The 22,021-nt window shown below is 38.2% G+C and overlaps 1 protein-coding gene across 4 annotated transcripts in view; it reads left to right on the top strand.

Moving 5' to 3' along the window:
• The window catches only part of LOC133529699 (protein Skeletor, isoforms B/C), a 102,348-nt gene extending 80,500 nt beyond the window's left edge, over positions 1 to 21,848 (top strand). For 2 of the 4 annotated variants that reach the window (XM_061867482.1, XM_061867483.1), the window contains 8 exons: positions 7,224 to 7,323; positions 9,916 to 10,100; positions 13,382 to 13,576; positions 16,421 to 16,549; positions 17,189 to 17,345; positions 17,637 to 17,830; positions 18,336 to 18,563; positions 19,206 to 21,848. In XM_061867482.1, coding sequence (XP_061723466.1) covers positions 7,224 to 7,323; positions 9,916 to 10,100; positions 13,382 to 13,576; positions 16,421 to 16,549; positions 17,189 to 17,345; positions 17,637 to 17,830; positions 18,336 to 18,563; positions 19,206 to 21,638 — 3,621 coding nt within the window. In that variant the 3' untranslated portion in view covers positions 21,639 to 21,848. The remainder of the gene's footprint in view (positions 1 to 7,223; positions 7,324 to 9,915; positions 10,101 to 13,381; positions 13,577 to 16,420; positions 16,550 to 17,188; positions 17,346 to 17,636; positions 17,831 to 18,335; positions 18,564 to 19,205) is intronic. The other 2 variants (XM_061867484.1, XM_061867485.1) reach the window with 2 other exon arrangements.
• The last annotated feature ends 173 nt before the right edge of the window (positions 21,849 to 22,021 follow it).

Here is a 22,021-nt window from a genome sequence, read left to right on the forward strand (position 1 = left end):
AAAATACACTTTTGTACATAGGTAGGTTCTTTTTATATTTTAAGCGACACAAGAGACTAGCCGCCGTCATACAATCCAAGCTACGCTACGCTAGCTACATATCTATTTTTCAATTAAACTTAGAAAGAAAAAAAGTGAAAAAAATCACTGTCTTAGGTGGGACTCACGGCCACTGGATCACTACCCTAGTGCTCTGCCATCTGAGCTACCAAGACCTTACCCAATACAGCGAATATTTCCACCATATATGAGCTTTAGGGAGGCGCTAGCGACATCTATCGTAAGACAGCCACCACTCAACCTAAGACAGTTTATAAGACTTTTAATTTGTTTCTAAGTTTAATAGCATCATTCCCGTTTTTGCTTGACACAAATTTAATTTATTTTGAAGTTTTACGTATAAAATTTCTCCTTGTTCAATTTTTTTATAACAATTTTTAGCAACTATATCCAGTACAAGATATAAGATATATGTAACGTAAATATTCATGTAACATAAGCATGTCGTTATAAAATAAGAGCGTAACTTCAATTGTATGGGAGCGACTTTTGTGTGACTCAGTAAAATATTATGATTGTACCATCACCCACACGGTTAACTGTCCGGTGGACCTTATTACAAGAGGCATAAGGTCCACCGATGGACAGTTAAGAGTGTGCTTGTAGATATTATATGAAGAAACAATTGTCCGTAAAATCCTATAGACGTACACATATTAATTAATTGCTTGGTAAATATGGGATGTGATGTATTCCAAAGTGTCATTGTTTATAAAAGGATAGGTTTTTGATAGAAAAAACACGTCACTTAGGACGTTTTTTCTTTGAGCATGCATGGGGCTGTAGCCTTCTGTTTCATTAGGGGACAGTATTCGCCACCATATTGGCCGCATGAGGGCTAAGGCATAACCGGAAGCGGAAGCGATTATTGCCCACAATACACTTAGCTGTTTTACTGTATATTCAGTTAAATCTGAATACCTACTTTAAATTTTCGGGTAATACCGAAAATGGTCACTTTTATGGAAATAAAAGTAATTTTCGGTTTTACCTGACATTTTAAAGTTTTCGGTATCATCCGATTACACCTTAACTAGCTATGACTGAGTCTTTCTGAAATAAGAACGATAGTGGAGGGCTCTTTGTTAGGCCGCACACTGGGCGCAAGTGGCGCGCGGCGCGGCAAGCGGCAAGTTAAAGTCGACCAAATGTACGAACGGTCTTGACTTGCCGTTTACCGCGCCGGTCGCCGCTTGCGTCCATCCGCGGCCTAACAAACGAATTCACCATTTTCATCTCTCTGGGCTGTACCAAAGGTTAAGAAGCGCGCGGTTGGTTTATGCGATGAACTCGGCGTTGAACGGATGCGATCATGGAATGTAGGGAAAATGAGAATACGCTTATCGCTGCGATTACCGCGAAAAAAACAATACACGGTCATTAGATTATCTGATTTAAAATAGGTATGCCGCATCGAGTATGCCCGATTCGAAGAATAAGATACGATAACGATTAGTTCTGGTTTAGATAAGTTCTCAATTAGAAGTCTTTTGTATGTCGTATAATTGACAGAAGCAGCTCGATTCGGGCAACTAATGTCAGTTTGACTTTAGAAATATCATATATCTTATTGGGATCACAGCGGAATCGAAATAAACGTCAATTTTGACATGTCGTTGAGTTATCGATATTTTAAAGATCTTTCCAAGATATTAAACGTGTCTTAATCATTCTTTGAATTGGGCCGTGAAGCTGCGATTATCGCATAAAATAACCGCGCGTTTCAAAATCACGAATGTCTATATTGGGAATTGATATTAATACGAATATCTCAAGACATCAAGACAAGTTAACAACAAAAAAAAAGAGAGACAACACTTGTATATAATTGCATAACTGCTTTAAAATGTTGATGAGCAAGGTTAAAAAAAAAAACAAATTACGAAATACTGTATCTATTTTAAGTCTAGTACCTAAAACGTTTAAAATTATCAAGGTATCCTTTTAACACTGACAGACAGATAAATTAACTTAAATACATCTTAATGATGACCAAAACCGCGAGATATATGTGAAAATGGCCGAATATGGATGGTATATGGCCTTGACCTAATTTTAGTGACAGGTTGCACTAATGTGAACTTTATTGCAACTGCATAAGATCGGTGCAATCTCATGCGATAGTGTATCTTCGAGCTTTATCTTGCATGCTCATGTTCACAGGTATATAACTAACATAGACCACTCAAACGAGTGTAGGTGCTAACGACCATATTTTGTATAGAACGTAGAACATATAGATACATTCGGGATCAAATTGTATTCTATGATCTTTTTATGTTCTGAATTTAAATCAAATGTTATTTTAGGAGTAAATTCAAGTTCATTTTATCATGTTATGCTTCATTTCTCGAATTTGATTATATTTTTAGTGAACAGGTACTTGATAAGCAAATTGGGATAAATAAACTAAGTTTAGTGTAAGAATAATGAATATATATGTAGTGGTAAAAAAATTCTAGAGGTGTCTCAGCAAGTCAGCATCCCTACTGTATTTTTCAACTTTACTTGCGTTATAAAAAAAAAACATTTTGTTTGTAAAAGGCTAACAACAACAGGATAGTGGGTAAGAGCAGGATAGTGGTATTTGTTTAGTGATAGTGACATTTTATTTAAAATTGCACTCTTCACTTTTATATTTCATTATGTTATTTTTATTCTTTCAATCCTACAAGAAGAAATATATTATCGCGAGATGTCTTATTCCATTTAGTTACCATTATACCTTATGTTAGTTATTGTTACTTTGTGTGAGTATGACGGTAACCAAATGGAAGGAACGATGAATGTATGAAAATTAGGGACACTTCTTCTTTTGGGGCCGAAAGAGCTCCTAATTCTGATTATGAATAATACAAAAATTCCCATTAAAAAAGAGTTCGTTCGTTTTCATACGGTAATAGATACACCATCTATTCACATACTATATCTGTGATCAAGCTTGCTCATGTCACTATTAAGCGCTGCAACTCAATGACAATCAATGTTGACCTCTATTCCATATCCGTTTAGGTTCAAAAAACCTTATTCGCCTCCTAAATGTTTTTCATCTCCATTGACCTTTGCCATCATTTTTGTTGGCAAACTTAGCTCTCACTAATATGTTAATATGTTGTTTATTTATAAGTCTAAAGTTAGCTTGATGCACTGGCCTCGATATTAGATAATGTTAGTGGTCTGATGTAATAAACTTTGGTTAATGTTTTAATTAAAATCAAACTTGATTCGTATATGCCATGAATAAAATACATCTCTTCTTTTATTTATCAGGAAACTGACAGCATATTCCTGCGTCTGTAGCAGTACGAAATTTAATAAAAATAATACCTCTTTTTACATAAAAAATTACTTACTGTATAGTAATATGTGACGCCTTACTAAAGTTGAAATATAAAACATCTGGAAAAAAGCGTTTATTCAGGTCAGGAATCGTGTTTACAACTAATCACATAAAGGGTGTAGCAGGATAGCCTAGGAAAAATTGCCCCCAGCGATTTTGGGCCGAAACTGTAATCAAACGATGCCTTTTGGGGAGGTTATACTCTGCACAAAGTTTCATCCCTCTGTTACCCCCTGGGGGTGAAAAAGACCCGATTAATCCCAAAACTGTTTTAATTATTTTTTCCTAAACTATGAAAGTGACGAATTTCAAATTTTGTACAAATATTGATAAGACTAAAATCTATGTGCAAAAAAAATATTAACCCCCTAACCATTGAAATTCTTGTAAAAAAAACAAAAATAAAAAAAGAATCATTCTGTATATCAAGTTTGGCTCATGGTACACACACCATTTTTTTTTCAAAAATGAACCAGTTTATATTCTACATTATACAAAAGTTTCATGGACCTACTCCAGAAGGAACATTGCGAAATTAATATGTATTGGCTCTTTGGTGCGTACTATTCATTGAACTCCCACTAAGAGCCTTGCATTATTAATAAACAATGGCTTGCGATCGGACCGCTGCTCGTGCCCGATTTGAAAAAGGTGGGGATAAAGAAGTATGAATCAAACACATTTGTATTTATAAAAACATTTTTAGGGTTCCGTAGTCAACTAGGAACCCTTATAGTTTCGCCATGTCCGTCTATCTGTCTGTCTGTCTGTCTGTCTGTCTGTCCGAGGCTTTGCTCCGTGGTCGTTAGTGCTAGAAAGCTGAAATTCGGCATGGATATATAAATCAATAAAGCCGACAGTCGTACAATAAAATCTAAAAATTTAATTTTTTTTTGGTTTCCTCCCCTACACGTAAAGTGGGGGTGAATTTTCTTTTTGCTTCAATCCTACAGTGTGGGGTATTGTTGGAAAGGTATTTCAAAACTAATAGGGGTCTTCAACAAACATTTTTTGATAAAGTGAATATATTCGGACATAATCGCTCCGAAATAAAAAAAAATAAGTGTCCCCCCCCTCTAACTTTTGAACCATAGGTCCAAAAAATATGAAAAAAATCGTAAAAGTAGTGCTTAAGAAAGACATTTAATAAAAACTATAGCGGACATGATCAGTTTAGCTGTTTTTGAGTTATCGCAAAAAGTTTCCCCTTCATAGTAAAAAGACTTACTTTAATTAGGTACTGATTATGCAAATTTGCCTATTTGTTTAACTAGCGTGAAAGGTACTGTTTCATCCCTTGGTTAACAATTTACTATACTTTAAGCTCCAGTTTAGCTTATTGTGACGGAAGAGTAACTACGGAACCCTACACTGAGCGTGGCCCGAAATGCTCTTGGCCGATTTTTTTAAAATTATTTTGGTTTCGGGACCGAGACGTTGCGTATTAAGCATGATACGAGTATAATGATTAGTGGCTACGAAATAATACGTTTAATTTAATTTCGCAATGTTCCTTCTGGATTAGGTCCATGAAACTTTTGTATAATGTAGAATATAAATTGCTTCATTTTTGAAAAAAAAATGGTGTGTGTACCATGAGCCAAACTTGATATACAGAATGATTCTTTTTTTATTTTTGTTTTTTTTACAAGAATTTCAATGGTTAGGGGGTTAATATTTTTTTTGCACATAGCTTTTAGTCTTATTAATATTTGTACAAAATTAGAAATTCGTCACTTTCATAGTTTAGGAAAAAATAATTAAAACAGTTTTGGGGTTAATCGGGTATTTTTCACCCCCAGAGGGTAACAGAGGGATGAAACTTTGTGCAGAGTATAACCTCCTCAAAAGGCATCGTTTGATTACAGTTTCGGCCCAAAATCGCTGGGGGCAATTTTTCCTAGGCTATCCTGCTACACCCTTTACATAGCTTTTGTTTAGTTAAATAGGTAAACAAACTGGTTGAATTGAGATGATTTTCACCATTTATGTACGGATTCTAAAGCGGTATTGATATACGGGACAAAAATGGGACAGGTAAAAATACGGGATGCGATCTTTCAATACGGTGGTAGTCCCGTATACACGGGACGTATGGCAACCCTATATGGTATAGTATTGGTAGTGCACGACCGTTGGCTCGTTTATTTTGCTATAAACAAATATTATTAATGTGTTACGCAAATGTTACGTGTGTATTTTTTAAATAAACAACTTCGATTATGGCCGTGTGGTTTTTAGATTCAATGTAAACCACCATCCAGCAAATTTACTATCCGGTGCATCGCTAACAATATATGTATAATTTATATAGGTTGTATTTCTTAGAAAGAAATATATTATTTGATAGAAAAAAAGAAAGAATAACTTAATTGTTTTTTCATATAATTAATTAATGTGTATTGTTTTTTGTCCAAGTTCGGTTAATTAAGAGTTTAGTAAAGTAAATAAGCGTTCGGATGAGTAAGGCTAAATATAAAAGAGGTTCTACTGTAGGTATTAAATAATTTTCTTAACAATCTCTAATATAAAACTCTCAACCACTCTTGACTTAGGCCGATGGGCAAAGGGCCGCACACTCGATTACCCTTCGCCGCGTCATTGGCTGGCCCTTGCAAATCTACTAGAAAATTATACCGCTCGGCCTTCAAGAAATGTTGGCTACAAGTACGTAAATGTGGTAGTAGCTATGAGTATGTTTTCATATGCATGTGGTATCTACGAGTTACGGTTGCGTATATATCGACTTTAAGACGAAAGTTGAGGACCCACGCGAAATCGCCTTTTCATTCAAATGTAGTCCTCATTTTCCGCTCAGGATATGAGCATAATTGAAAATATTTTGACACAATTTGTTGTATATTTACCAGGGCCATTAAACATAGGGTTTTAATTTTTTGAATTTTCAAGATTTAGGAGTTTCGCTCCTAATTTGTACAATAATCAAACAATCGAAAAAAGTCAAAGGCTTCATAGCTATTGTTAATATACATCAAATTATGTAAAAATAATTTCCATAATATCAATATGCAGAGAGTAAAATGGGGACTACGTTTGTATGGAGAAGCGGCCGTCCCTTTTCCACTTAAGCTAAAATACGGCTAAATATGGATGGAGTAGTATTTTGTCTGGAGCGACCGCTATATAACGGCACCGCTATCCTCGAAAACCAGAGCTTTATGCACAAGATGACCACGCCCCACACGGCCGGGATGAGGTGTCTATATGCCCCTATATATCTGTAAGTTTGAAGTAAGCTAGCTTTTAAAAATGATGCAATTCGACTTAAATAAATACTATCTGGCCACTATGGAACGAAAAAACGATAGAGGTGTCGTAAAAAGGACATAATTTGATGGGGAATTATGGGGGATGGGAAAAGGGACTGTCTGAGGTTAAGAGGAAAGGGAAAAACACTTCTCCATATAACCGTATTCCTCATCTTCCTACCATTATGGAAAATATTTTTACGCAATTTGATGCATTTTAAAAGGCGGAAAGGCGGTTTTTTTTATACCATGTCGGTGGTAAACAAGCATACGGCCCGCCTGCTCGTACGTACGCAGTCACCGTAGTCGTTGTCGACCCTTTAAAAACCTTAACACTCCGTTTCTGAAGAACCCCATACTTTAGCCCCTCGGGAAAACCTCGGCAGGAAGCTCACAGCCGAAGCGACCGCGGGCGGAAATTCCTCTTAAAGCGCACAGTACATGACTATTTAGGTTCTAGGGAGTGAAGATGAACATCATGCCATAAAGTAAATCAGTCCAAATCAAGGGTTATATCTATAGCAGATACTGACTTATATTATTTTTGTTTTCAGTCAAAGCTGAACTGCGAAGTCTTGTACGACGACCTGGCCTTTGAAGTCCGTTGGGCCGTTGCTGGAGACAGCATCGTGCTGCAGCTGGTGTCTAAACTGGGTGAGTAAGCTGTGTGCTTATACTTCGCAAATGTTGGAAATTATCTTCGTAATAAGGTTTTCGAACAATCAGCTAACAGTGTGTAGTGTGCCTAAATATCGTCTGCCGTATTATTACGCCAAACCAATCAGCAATGTCGCTTATACCCAGTCCATGACCGATTATCCTGAGATTACGCTTCGACGACCATAATTGCCATGAGGCCTCATTCTGCTCTCTCACATTGCATTTCGTGTAAGGTCAATGTAGGAAACACCGGAATAACAGTTACATAGCCAGGAAGAAAAATGACTACCTGGAAATGCTCCTCCTAACGGGAAAAGTAGAAGTACAGGGAAGACGTCCATGAGGAAGAAGCCCAATGCGCTGGTCAGATCAGATCCGCGACAACGCAAAATCAGGGGTCCACGATGCGTTACATACTGCTGAAGACCGCAACAAGTGGAAGGCGTTGGTCCACAAAATAATTCATGGAGGCCACGACCCTGAGCAATGACTGCAATGAGGAACACGATACAAGGAGAGGATACATATTAAAAAAATGTGAAAGTCTATCTGTCTGTATGTCTGTTACCTCTTCACGCTTAAATCGCGGAATCGAAATATCGAATTGAGATTTAATATAGAGATAGTTCGAGTCCCGGGAAAGGACACAGGGTAGTTTTCATCCCGAAACACCCTTAAGAGGGTGAAAATTATCTCACTTCCACCCCGAAAGTGGGATAAGTGACACATTGCCTGATAATTGATGTAAGCAATATGCTCAAATTGAATGATTGCCTTTACACTTTTTCAAGGCGTTACAGTTGTCTCTCAAATAAGGAAGTTTCTATGGGGAATTAATAAAAAGTAGATTGGATAAAAAATAACCTACCCAAATTAATATTTTCAAACAGACTAAGCCGCGGGCAAAAGCTAGTCAATACATATTCCTTAATAGTTACCTACAAGATAACGCGAATGCCTTTTAGCAAATAGAGTTTCTTTATTTGTACAGTACATCTTCCTCGCGTTTTCCCGGCATTTTTCCACAGCTCATGGGAGCCTGTGGTCCGCTTGGTTACTCATCCCCAGAATTGGTGTAGGCACTAGTTTTTACGAAAGCGACTGCCATCTGACCCTCCAACCCAGAGGGTAAGCTAGTCCTTATTAGGATTACTCCCCTTTCCTCACGATGTTTTCCTTCACCGAAAAGCAACTGGTAAATATCAAATGATATTTTGTACATAAGTTCCGAAAAACTCATTGGTACGAGCCAGCCGCGACCTCCGGATTGAAAGTCACCACTAGGCCACCAGCACTTCAGTGAGCTACAAAATAGCATGGAGAAATTATTAATGAGTTCATTGAAAAAGTCACCATGCACTTTTACGGCTGATGGTACATTAGAGCTATTTACTTTTAAGTACAAGTACTAATAGTCTAGAATCTTGAAGATAATAACGATGTATTTATTTGTTGCACGGTTCAGAGAATCATATCGTAAGTATTAGAACTCGGCAGACCGTAGCTACTTTACTTGCTTTCAATACAATAAAGGTAAATTAATATTACTTTAGATTGAACTACTAGAGTTGGTTGACCTTTTTCAGATACAAAATAGAATAAAAGAAAAGAAAAATGGACTTCAAAATTGATACCTATAATATTTGAGAATCCCTCAATCCCTCATGACTGAATTGCATGCATCAGAACTGAATTTAACAAAAATGAGACCTGTTTGGAATTATTTCCATATAGGTAAATTTTGAACTTCGCGCATTTTGCTATTAACAAATTGTTTTGCCAGCCTTAGTACAAAACTTGGGTCAGCCCTTGTAACCGAAAACCTTTGCAGGAAAATACCTAGTAAGAAATATCCTAACTCTGTCAAAAATTAAATAAAGATATGTACGAAATTCACCACTTCACACGTTATTATTTACTTTAAGTAAATTAACTCCATCGCGTATACGAACTTTTTTTCTCAGTCCCGTTAAGGATGACTAACGCTAAACCGGGCTGGGGATGGGCTGGAGCTTCCGGCGCTTCGTTTTCTATGGAAAGCACTAAATGATCATTGATCAGCCGTCATAGAAAATGACGTGTCGGACGCTTCGACCCAGGCCCGGCCCGGCCTAGCGTGAGTCATCTTGTAAAACATAATGTGTGAAGTGGTGAAAAGCGTGAAAGTTGAAATGAATGTCTTAAAAGTCTTTGCTTACGGTGGCGTCGTTGATCGGGTCGCCACTTTCCCGAATGAAGGTTGAGGGAGGCGATGGCTGAGATACGCGTCATACTCATGATGCTCTTTGTGGAGACTGGTCTGTTTAAGCTGACTTTATTTTTGAGTATAATAAACAATTTGAGTATAATACAATTGTATTTTATAATTCAACAATTATAAAATACAATTCATCAACAAGCACATCAACATGTGCTTGTTTTTGCTTGTAAGTAAATTCCATGTTGACGTGTAAAAGTGCCCTTGTGGCCTATTTGCTGAATAAATGTTGAAGTTGAAGTTGAATGTACGATATCGGCAAGGAATTATAAAAGAGTAAGTCTACATTTATTTTCGCGTTTCAATAAATAACTCTTATTTCATTACAGAGGATGGCGAATACATGTCTTTCGGCATCTCTGGTGACCCTCACCACTCCCAGATGGTTGGCGGTGACGTAGCGGTGGCGTGGGTGGACAAAAGCACGCTGAAGGGATTTGCTGTAGATTACTATTTAGACGCGAAAAGCCAGTGCGCGGGCGTGAGGGGCTCATGTCCCGATGAAGTATTTGTGGTAAGTACAAATAGAAATATTTTTTATTCGTAAACAAAAACGAGACAATTGAATTGTACGAGTAAGAAAAACGTAAAAAGAATATTTTTTACGAAATTGCCTCAGCATGTTGCTGGCGACTTCAAACGCAAGTTTGTACTTGACTTTACCAAAGCATTTGACTGCCTCAATATGGTCTTGCTGTCGAAACTATACTACAGTCTACATGCTGCAGGAAAATGTTTCCATAGTTATCTTTTAACCGTTGGCTTGTCGAGGTCAGAAGCCTTGGATCCGCCCATTTTCATATAGTTTAGCCTGTTGATAGAGGCATACCACAAGGCTGTATTCTAGGTCCGTTACTATTTATCCTCTGACGTTTTTCAATAGAAAGAGAAAGTGAAATTGAAAGAGGGCGAGAGTGAGAAATAAGAGAAGAAAACATGTAAAGAAATGAAGTTAAGTAAGTTTAAAGGGTGTAGCTAAATAGTAATTTATGCATACAAAAAATAGGAATGCGTAAAGAAGTGCGAAATTTCGTACATAGTTGAAAATCTGAAGCTGAAATAGACAGCGCTAGCTATACGATCACATTAATGTTATCAAGGTGGGAGTACTTACAGGTTTAACAATCCAAAAAACATAAATCGTATGGGGCCTTATAGCTCCATCGTTACAATATTTCGCACTACTTAGTTTATTTTCACATAGCTTTATTATTTATAAATTCTAAGCTAGAGTTATACTGTCCCCGTTATTTGATCAGTAAATGTGGTTGCTAACGAGCACATTGGAATGCGAAGCACGCAGCTTTAATGTTCCCTAATCGTTTCTTCCAGTAGACCCATCAATAAAAGGGTAAAGCGTTAGGTGTAATTAAGGTCTGTATCTTAGAGGATTAGGAATAGATTTGCATTTTTTTTAAGAAATTGCCCAGTGGTGGGATACAAGATATGCTATAATAATAATAAAATTCAATCTTGCAAAAGTATCTTAACTGCATTATCCCTTTATTACTTTATCGCAAAAATACAAGTACATTTAAACAACATACAATATTAAATAAATTAATCTTATTATATTAAAGTATATAATTGTTTGCGTGTTCAGTTTGTTGAATTATATGTATATCGGCACTACCCGTTCAATATTTGTAAGTTCATAGTTTCCTGCTACACAAAGGTTGTTTGGACGAGATGGCTATTTAGCGATAAGACCGCCTGTTGTAACCTTACTTTTAACTGTATTTCATCTCCTGTGTATTTTTAACTGTATTGTGCACAATAATGAATATTTACTTATTTAATCACTTACTTACGTAACATAAAAATGACATATGACATAATAATAAAATAAATAACTAACCTAAATATAAACCGATAAATACTAAATTTAAATTAAACTGAAATCTCATACTCCAAAAAAGTCTATTTGTTTACTTAAATTACAGTTTCATTTATTGAAAATGGTTAAAAATCATGTAGGTTGGTATTGGAACGAAATATTTCACATGTTCGCTTACTAAGATTGTACAAGAAAACAAATTGAACTCCTCACCAATTACCATGTTCTTTACCCAAAGCTAATTAAGTACTACATTACCCAATCTTCACACACATAGAGGTCGATTCTAATTTAACAGTTTTTTATGCGTTTGAACTGGTTTTGACATGACCTTGACGATTGTCTTGGTGAATGATGGCGCGCATCTCACGCACGACTTCACCAATTCGCATTCACCAATCAACGAAGGCGATCTTCAAGTTTAAAATAAAATCAAACCGGAACAAGTTGTCAAATATGTATTGACACCTATCGCATAACTGTATCGATCAGCGCGAGCGATCTCCAAGGTCGTGTCGAAATTCCATTCGAATTCTTCAATCAGAATCAGGCTCCAGTAAAGCAAAAGGCTATAAAACACCGCGAAAAAGCCCTAAAGACATATGAAGAGTTAGTATGAAATACCTATTTTGACGTGAACCGTGACGTGAAGGTGTTAAAAATACACATGACTTAATAATTTTGATAACTCGGCAGGAATGTATCGCTATCAGATATTTTGAAGAGGTCTAGGTGTTATATAACTGAACAGTCGCTATTATCAAGAGATAACCTTGCACCCAGGCTCCGATATATCTGAAGGCGACAGTACAATTGCTGAATCCTATGGAAATTAAGCTTTACTTCGTAGACAGTTATGTAACATAAAATATAATTATAGTATGACGCCAGAACTATTAGACTATTCCATTTACTTCCCAAAATCGCGAAAGTTCTGACAGTACAAAGATATTTAAATTTGAGTCTTAAAACGTCTTTCGTAGAGTTGGTTTTCCTTTTAATTGGGAATTGGAAGTGCTCGTCAAGTATTCTCAACATTTCATTGGACGTCCCGCGCAGGCATCGCCGAGACTGTCTCAGTTTGGCTAGGGGCCAATTGAAAACTATTCGACATGCCAAGGAGACCAATTCAAACTATGTAGATCACAAGTTAATTTGTTATTGATATGATTCGAACTTGACATGACTCGCAGCGCGTTTTGCGCGCAACAATAAATGCAAGTGAAACGCTTTGGGAGTAGTGTAGTGTTAAAGTCAAATTAAGCTGAGATTTTAAATTATGGATATCGCTTAAAAGACAAGAATTTCAATATTAATTATATTGGTATGAACATTTCTTTTGCATTCAAATTAATATAATACGCAAGAACAAACAATAATAAGCAGATTTAAGTTGTGAACTAGAATGTTACTTTCAGAATGGACTCTAACTTAAAAAACGATAAAATTTAGCATAGCGATTACTTCAAAGAAATATTTAACCGAATATTTAATTTCGAAGCTTAAACTTTTAGCTGGGAAGGTTCATAATTTCAAAAATTCCTAATAAACAATTTTAGAGTGATTTTTAATGGAATGTTTTGGAAGGCGATCAAGACCGATTCAACACTAATTTTATACTACGTCGATACAATTATAAAAGAAAATTTCGAAACAAGCATACGGCCCGCCTGATGGTAAGCAGTCTCCTTAGCCTATGCACCCCTGCAATTCTGGAGGAGTTACATGCGCGTTGCCGACCCTAAATACTCCGCACCCTCTTTGAGTTTTTGTTTGATTGATGGAAGAATGGCTTAGCAGATTGTTGATATATCAATATATATTTGATTTAACATACATAATGAAATAAACTGCTGAAATGAATCATGTATTACCATAACATCTTTTATGTTTTTACCTGTGGTCCGATTATAAATAATTTTATTTAACAGCTTTAAGTAATGACCAACTGTTTTTAGGACGGCACCAATTCCATCCGGCTGCTCAACGCCGCGCTCGTCAATGGCTACAGCATCGTGACCTTCCAGAGAAGCCTGCGAGCTGCTGATGAGCTGGATCTACCTTTCCTGACCAACACAAGCCAACCTATCATCTGGGCCATTGGACCTTTGAACTCTAAAAACGAAGTGTCCTACCATCACCACTTTACCAAGGTATGTCAACCTCCTGATGAGCCTTCGAGCTGATGATGAGCTGGATCTGCCTGTTTTAACCAACACTAGTCAGCCAATCATCTGGGCCATTGGACTCTTGACCTCCAAGAACGAAATGTTCTACCATCATCTCTTTACCAAGGTATGTCAACTTCTAGTGTAGCTTGCGAGCTGATGATTAGCTGGATCTGCCAGTTTTGACCAACAGCAGTCAGTCTATTATCTGAGCCATTAGACCATTGAACTCCAGAAACTAAGCGTCCTATCATTACTTTCCAAGGTATGTCAACAGTCTGAAGAGTCTACGAGCTACTGATGAATTGGATTTGACTGTCTCGACGAACGCTTGTCAGCTGATCATTTCGGTTATAGGAATGAATTTTACCAAGGTACAGCCAAATAATCTAATTTCCTACCTTTTGTACTTGTCATAGGGACAATAGTATGAGGTCTCTAGCGACTTTTATATTGATTGTCATTGTAATAAGGTACAAAATAGGTCGGAAAATAAATTCTTTGACTATATGTCAACGATAACACGTTGTCAGTTGAAGGTAGTATTCAAGAGAAACCTTCAAGCTTATGGTGAGACGAACTGTGACGCTAGCGATCAATCTTCTTCCCGATTACTTTTTTATATATCTTGCACTTGACCCATAACACAGATATTATAGATAGATTTAAATGACTATAGCATCCGACTTTCAATCCGGAGGTCGCGGGTTCAAATCCTGGCTCGTACCAATGAGTTTTTCGGAACTTATGTACGAAATATCATTTGATATTTACCACTAGCTTTCCGGTGAAGGAAAACATCGTGAGGAAACCTGCATGCATCTGCGAAGAAATTCAAAGGTGTATGTGAAGTCCCCAATCCGCATTGGGCTAGCGTGGGGACTATAGCCCGAGCCCTCTCGCGCATGAGAGGAGGCCTGTGCCCAACAGTGGGACGTATATAGGCTGAATTATTATTATTATAGCATCCCGAGCGATAACTTATAAAGTGCTTAAGGGTAATGAGCCCTCGTAGACGTCAGCTACAGCTCCGTTGGTGGGTTGAAAAACGGCAGCCACCTAAACACTTAAAAAATCACATTCTGATTGAAACTTTGTCATAGACTATTTGCAATCAGCTGGCGTTTTTTATTCACAATAGTTAAATACTATTGATATCGCGGTGGAAAGATGAAATTAGGGTCCAGCTCCTTTTCTACTAGTTTTTCAATTGGCTGTTTTCCAAGCCAAATGTACGTTGCACATCTTTACCACTTAATAGAAAAAACAATAAGTTACTGTCAAAGTCCAGTACTACAGAAACTCTTTCCAGCCTGCGAAAAAACTTAAATGAAATTAAAGGACAACAGCCCCCGCGAGACCAATATCTCAAGTCCAGAAACGTGAAAAGGTGCTATCTTAACTTGTTTTTGTTTTCATTATAAGGCAAGGGCCTACTGTGAATTTGACAATCGAAATTCATGTATCAGCATCTCTGTTACTCCAATAATGCAAGAAGAATAATAACAGATATTCTACGAAGTTTCATGTTCGTGGAAGCCCCTAGATAGTTATGATAAAATTTCAAATATAGTTTCAAATAAAACTATGTTTTATATTTTACATTTTCGTGAATATTGATTACCGTTATCATGTAGTATAAGTAGGTATATACGTTCTGTTTATGTATTATTACAGTTTAATATTGCCGTTGCCTCGCATAAGTACCTACATTAGCGTAAAAGCTTTATCTTTCTTTAGGATCCAAAAAAAACTATATTTTATTGACTATTTAACTCAAAATTACATAAAACGGAAGTTTTAAGAAAACAAAACTGATATGGTCTTTCTTTTAATACCAAAACTTTATACCGTTACCCCCAGTGTAAATTTATTTACGCGTTTGCGTTAAGTCTCATTTAGTATGGGATTTAGAAACAGCGCGCCAAGCGGAACGTTTTGGAAACTCAAAATCCCATACAATAGACTTAACGCAAACGCGTACGTCACGTCTCGCTATCGAATAAATTTACACTAGGGGTACTTGTCTACAAAAATACTTAACTTCTTTCTTATAGAGTCAAAACAAAAAAAAAGTTTTTTTTTTTGCGCGAAGGTGAATAGACTCGCATTAGTGTCGTTTATGCCCTGCTGCTGAACAATGAAAATCTAATTAAAACTACCGGCGAAAATTACTGTGGTAATTACATAACATTGTTGCAAATTCCACATGCTGGCCGAATTTAAGCGTACCATAAATTTTAAGTCCAAGAGCTAATTAGTTCCATCTATTTATACAGCAAATTCAGCTCTATTTATCATCCATATTGAAAAGCTTATATATTATTTAAAATAATTAACACCACCCACAGCCCTGCTGCAGAAAAACCACAAACTCATTTCCTCCCTTTTTAATACAACTTAGCTAACTCATACTACATTTTATCTCTTTGTCGTCGTCTCAGTCGAAAGACGTCGACTGCTGGACAAAGGCCTCCCCCAAGGATTTCCCGCCATTTTAACCAGATCGTCGGTCCACTTAATCTGGGGCCTTTCCACGCTACGTCTTCCGGAACGGGGTCGCCACTCGAGAACCTTTCTGCCCCATCGGCAATCGGTTCTGCGAGCAATGTGGCCCGCCCACTGCCACTTAAGTCTGGCAATTCTCTGAGCTATGTCGACAACTTTGGTTCTCCTGCGGATCTCCGCATTTATCTCTTTCTATCAAATACTAATGTAAAAGTAACGGATAAAGACCCATAAATATTAACGGCCTGTAAGATTTGTTAGGCCCTTATTAATAGACCCATAGTTTTTTGTAGGTACATTGATTTTCCTGAATATTTCCAGGGCGACAAATTCATCGAATTCGGACGACCACCGGTGTGGAACTGCCCCATGCCGGAAGGAGAGGACGAGCACAGCGAGGAGGAACCAGCACGCCAGGAAGTCCAACGGAAACCACAGCCTGAAGAGAAGGTTGGTTAACAAATAAGCCATTGCAGTTTCCTATCTTATCTTAAAACCTTAAAACCGGTTATAACCCCGAACTTTAATTTGACCGCACGCATTTTTTTCTGAAACCGTTGGATTTTTAGAGGGTTCATAATCTAACCTAACCTAATCCAATGGCTTCTACAGATTGCCCTTTTAAAAGAGTAAAAAATTTACCAGTTTTTGAATAAAACACTTTCGGTCAAGTGAAATTTCGGCAAATTAAACATTGGGCAAACATATTTCGAAGTTGCGACATGTTAACAGCCATTACATAAGTACTTTCGTTGTACAGATTGAATGAAGTCGTCTACGACTTCTTTACTCGTAAGTTGGCTCCACGAGCCACCACACTATGACGTGGTATCGCTGTTGTTAATCTTTAGGTATGTAGTGTTACTCCTGATGGTAACTAAGGTTGCCAGAGCCCACAAGGATGGATTGTTACGGTGGTGAGAAGCACGTATCTATCCCTTAACCCTTCAACACAGTGAATCTTTGGGTACTTAGGGTAAAGAAAGCGGTTGCTTGGCCCATCCATTTATATCACACTTGGCTGGCTAATCCCTTTTTCTCTATTCCCGGCCTTTGTAGTAATAATTTATCCTACTTATTACGTTACAGCCAGCAATCAAGCCTAACCCAGTGCCAACTCCCAAACCAGCACCGAAGGTGGCACCTTGGGAAATCCCGCCGATACAGTGCAATGAACCTGAGGACGGCGTTTTCTACGCTCAGATGGGACCCACTGGTGGGAAGCAAGGATACCCTGCTATTACAGGTATTTGTCTATGAACGGAATATTTGTTAGGGTAGAATATATTCTAATACACCATCAGATAAATGGGTCCAACACATTTCATGAAAAAAACTCTTCTGTGGAAACGAAACAATAAAAGTTAAGGATCCGAGTACATATGTATTACATTTTAATTATTTTAGTTTCGAATTGGTAAGAAATGTATCACGCCTGTAAGTGTGCAGATTCCCACAACTTTGCAATGTTTCCAGAAAAGACGCGAACGAGTTGAACATATTATAAAATGTGTATGATTTATTTTTTTGTTCCCAGGACACGTTGGCTGGGGCATCTCCTGGTACATCAACGGCCTGCTCATCCCGGAGATTAACGTGGTCCGAGGCCGCAAGTACACATTCGTGACCGAGGGCGGCGAGGATGCCTCGCAGCCCGCGCGGTACCATCCGTTCTACATCACCAATGATCCGGTTGGAGGGTACTTCCATAAGACTGATGAGGAGAAACAGGTACATTTTTTTTGTTTATAATGACATTGAATACTTATCGAAATAAAAATCTAACTTGATCAATACGAGGTCAATCGGCTGATTTTAATACTAATTTCGGTGTCAAATTAATACTAATTTAATATAGTATTAAAAATTCTTGACAGAATTATTACGACGACGTTCATTCTCTAAACAAATAATAATATAATTATATGACATGCGCTCGGTGTACCTTTTACATTTAATTAAAGTGTCGAAAGGGCGTCTACGTGTTGGCTTTGGCTCCGCGCATGCCTCCGAAAGGTCGGGAACATTATTGTTTCGTGATGGGAAATACATATATGTAATATGCTAGTTTTTCATAGCATCTTAATCTTAACGCATTTGTAGTCTCCATTCTGTCACGAATAAAAATACTTGATTTCAAACTTCAAATATTTCTATACAAACATAATAAAACTATTATTTGTACTAATTCTAAGCTCTGCAGTCTTGTTTAAATACATTGATTATTATATTTCAGGGCATCGAAATCTACGCAGGCGTGCGGCGTTCACGCACCGGCGAGCTTATTCCGACAGGCGTCGGCCGCCTCTGTAACTGGACCCCCAACAAAGACGGACCCGAGGCCGACGAATACCCCAGCTTCGGGGCCTATCAGCGCTCTCTGACCCTGGTCTGCGAGCAGGGAGACCCTGGGGTCATCACATGGACCCCAGACAAGCATACTCCTGATACCGTCTATTACCAGGTGAGGTTTGGGTGATGGTAGGTTTCATGTTCATCAGGTGGGAGAATACGGTGTTATTTCCATTTTAGTTCAAAACATCTTGTATTATAGTTAAGGTACCTATTAGTTATCGGACACGGACAAAGTACGAAAAATATGTATATACGACCTTATTACCATACATTAAGGTAGTATGTACATGTTTTTAGCATTTTGCGTGTTGATATTTAATGCCTTGACTGTAAATATTTCATTTAATCAACTTCATTTATTTTTGAAGATTTTTTTAGCTACTTTAAGCCAAATAATTGGGATTGCATGCAGTGACGTCCTTCATCGGTATTAGAATAGAACCAACTATCAAATATTTGTTGTTGATGGAAGATATGCTATATAAAAAGCTAAAATATTCATCAGATATCAAAAAAAAATTGCAGAACAACTGACAATAATACTCGGTAAAAGCTCACATATATGACACTATCACTTCATCTCACTCATCTATCTGTGTGTACATAACCTTCGCTCTGTTTTCTGTTTCAGCCTTTCAAGTCTTCTCTGTTTCGCATGACTGTGTGCTCAGGTTGAACTGTATATAACTGATCGGTGACATTTCTGCGCTATTATTTTGTTTTGGATATTAACGTTGGTTTAATGTTTCAGTGTTTCACCCACCGACATCTCGGTTGGAAAATAAACGTGGTTGACGAGTGTGACGCTGTCGACAGCGAGGAAAGTCGCGTGGTCGAGCGAGTGGTGGCGCCTGACTTGCTCGGAGAGGAATCCGTCCAGGTACACAGTCGTGTCAAACCCGATAACTTCTTAGAGCACAAGCGGCTCGAGAAAATAATCAACTCGAAACCACCTTATAACGATTTCAGTAGCGATAAGCTCACCGGGGAGGTGCGGTATCGTCCGGAGTCTTCCAACCAGCTACACCAGGAGTATGGATTGCCGATCGGCGCCGGACAGATCAAGGAAGTCATCGAGGTCGTCGAGACGATAGAGTCCAATATGAAGGATCAGATGCAACGTGACAAACATCATCCCAAACCGCATCAGTACCAGGTGCACGAAGATGTCAAGGAGTTTTTACCAGAGCAACCCATGAGGGAAGGAGATGAATATGTGGTGGAGCCAGGGAAAATGCCTGAGAGTTACATGCTACCGCCCAACCAGAAGCCATTGACGTTGCAGGCGGTACTTCGTCCTAATGGCCAAAACACACCTCCAGGTATGGGACACCCATTTAGAAAAACACCTCCAGAATTAAAGCTACGCAGGCCTCCACCAATGCGGCACCAAAGTAGTCCGGGTTATCCTCTATCGATGCCGACGCATTCCCAGAAGAAGAAATACTCGAACATTCGTGGGCCGCCGGTCCGACCACCCATGCAGTCTAACCATGGACATTTACCAGGCATAACACATTTAAAACCATTGCCACCACAGGGGAAACCGTTGCCTCCACAAATTAAAACATTGCCTGCACTTAAGCCCTCGAAGCCAGGTTTTAGCCATTCCGGACCTATGAGCCAATTACCCCAAATACCTTCGGGACCAATGCAGGGCATAATAATGGGCAGGCCGGCTCCATCCAATATTCAGCCGCCTATAAAGACACAGACATTAAGTCTTGGCAAAAGCGACATCATAGCGAATCACGTTGTCAAAAGTCAAATTACCCTCCCAGGGCTTAGTGACTTAGTCATTGCGCAGCCCAGTGAACCACAAATTAGCATGAACCGACCAGGACAAATTATACTAGGAAGGCCTATGGAAAATCCTGTGCCTTTAGATCAGCAGATGGCTCCTAACAAACCAAGGCCTGAAGTTATGCCTAGACCAACACCTGAACCACCTCGTCCAACGAATACGCCTCGCGTCAGGATAAAACCGGTTGAACCTCTACCAGATAAAACTGAAACCGAAATTAAGTCGTCTGATTTCATCGGTGAATCAGTCGACCCCACGCCACTGCAACCAGCAGTTAATACTGGCTTCAAGCCTGATTCGATTGTCGTTGAGAGTGGCTTCAAACCTATCATTAGAGAACCTCTGATGGCTGGTGAGGATAGAATCACAAACTACGGCGACAGTTCTAATAGAAGACAGGATACTGATGTTGAGGAAGACTACGAAGAGGCACCACAAGGTATTTCATCACCATCAACAAGTCACGCTTATCCTCCTAGTGAAACTTTGACTCAGTCGTTCGAACCTATGTTTATACCATCACCGCTCGATCATATCAGTGAAAATACAGAGAAATCAACTACAGAACTATTCCCCAGCAACCATGCTAAGGAAGAACGACCTTATCCATTTTATGTTAAAGAGGATGAAAAAACTGACGGGCTTTTTAGTGAAAAGAATATGGATAAAGATATCCCAGATATGGTAATGGAATCCGACCGAGTGAGTCCTCAGTATCTGCCCCCGGACCCAAAATCACGTAATAAGCCACAGCCTATAAAACAAGCACCAGCACAAGAACAGACATTTACTACCTACGACGGGAAGACTGTTTCTGGTTCGACATTGGTTTCTGTTCCCGCCTCTTCAAGCAGCACCTCGACCTCAACCAGTGGAACCAAATTGTTTTCTTCCAAGGTACCGTCAGTTACCGAATTACTACTTAAAAAGCCACAATTTGGACCATACCGAGGAGAGTTGCCATCTGAAGTAGTAGAACAATTAAAAAAAGACATCGAACCTAGAAACCCTTTAAAAGTAGTTTCTTTGGAAGAGCAAATCAAGGATGGGACTGATAATATTAAACCTGAAGAAAGTAATATTGACGAAGTTAAAGTTTTACCACCAAAATTCAAACTCAAGGAAAATGAGACTGATGATGAAAGTGATGAATATGAAGATGACGACGAAGAAGAGGAACGTTCATACAGAAAAAAAAGGGACACGAAAGATACTTTATTTGAAAGAGGCGAGGTTGAGGAGCAACCGGCTACGATTGGGGTCGGTTCAATAAAAAATCAAGTAGACTTTGACGTTGGTAAAAAGACTATTACTAATACAGCAGCACAACCGTGGTCAACAAATCTAGTTTTTCTAACGTTATTGCTGAGACTTTTATAATTTGTAATTTATTTGTCTATTTATTGGATTAAGTGTAAGCCTTGCCATTAATTGCATTTTATTAGCGTGGGCTGTCTTCGTCTATCCTTGATGTATCTTGGTGCACACTGTTACCATCATGTTTCACGCGTAAAGCAGTCAATACTCCTTTAATTTAAGGTTTTGTAAATATATTTTTATACGTTTTAATAATAAATTAGTTTTACTTTTTACTTGTTTTTAATTCTACTTTCCAATACTTCCCAAAAAGGCTATAGTTTTTTGATTCGACAATATTAATTAATTCCATTATTAATTAATTTTGCATATTCTATAATAAACTTCCTAATAATTACATCAGTACGAGTACGTAGTCTACATCACCTTGAAAATGTTCACATTAC

Source organism: Cydia pomonella, chromosome 21 (genome assembly GCF_033807575.1).
Source record: "Cydia pomonella isolate Wapato2018A chromosome 21, ilCydPomo1, whole genome shotgun sequence".
NCBI classification, from domain to species: Eukaryota; Metazoa; Arthropoda; class Insecta; order Lepidoptera; family Tortricidae; genus Cydia; species Cydia pomonella.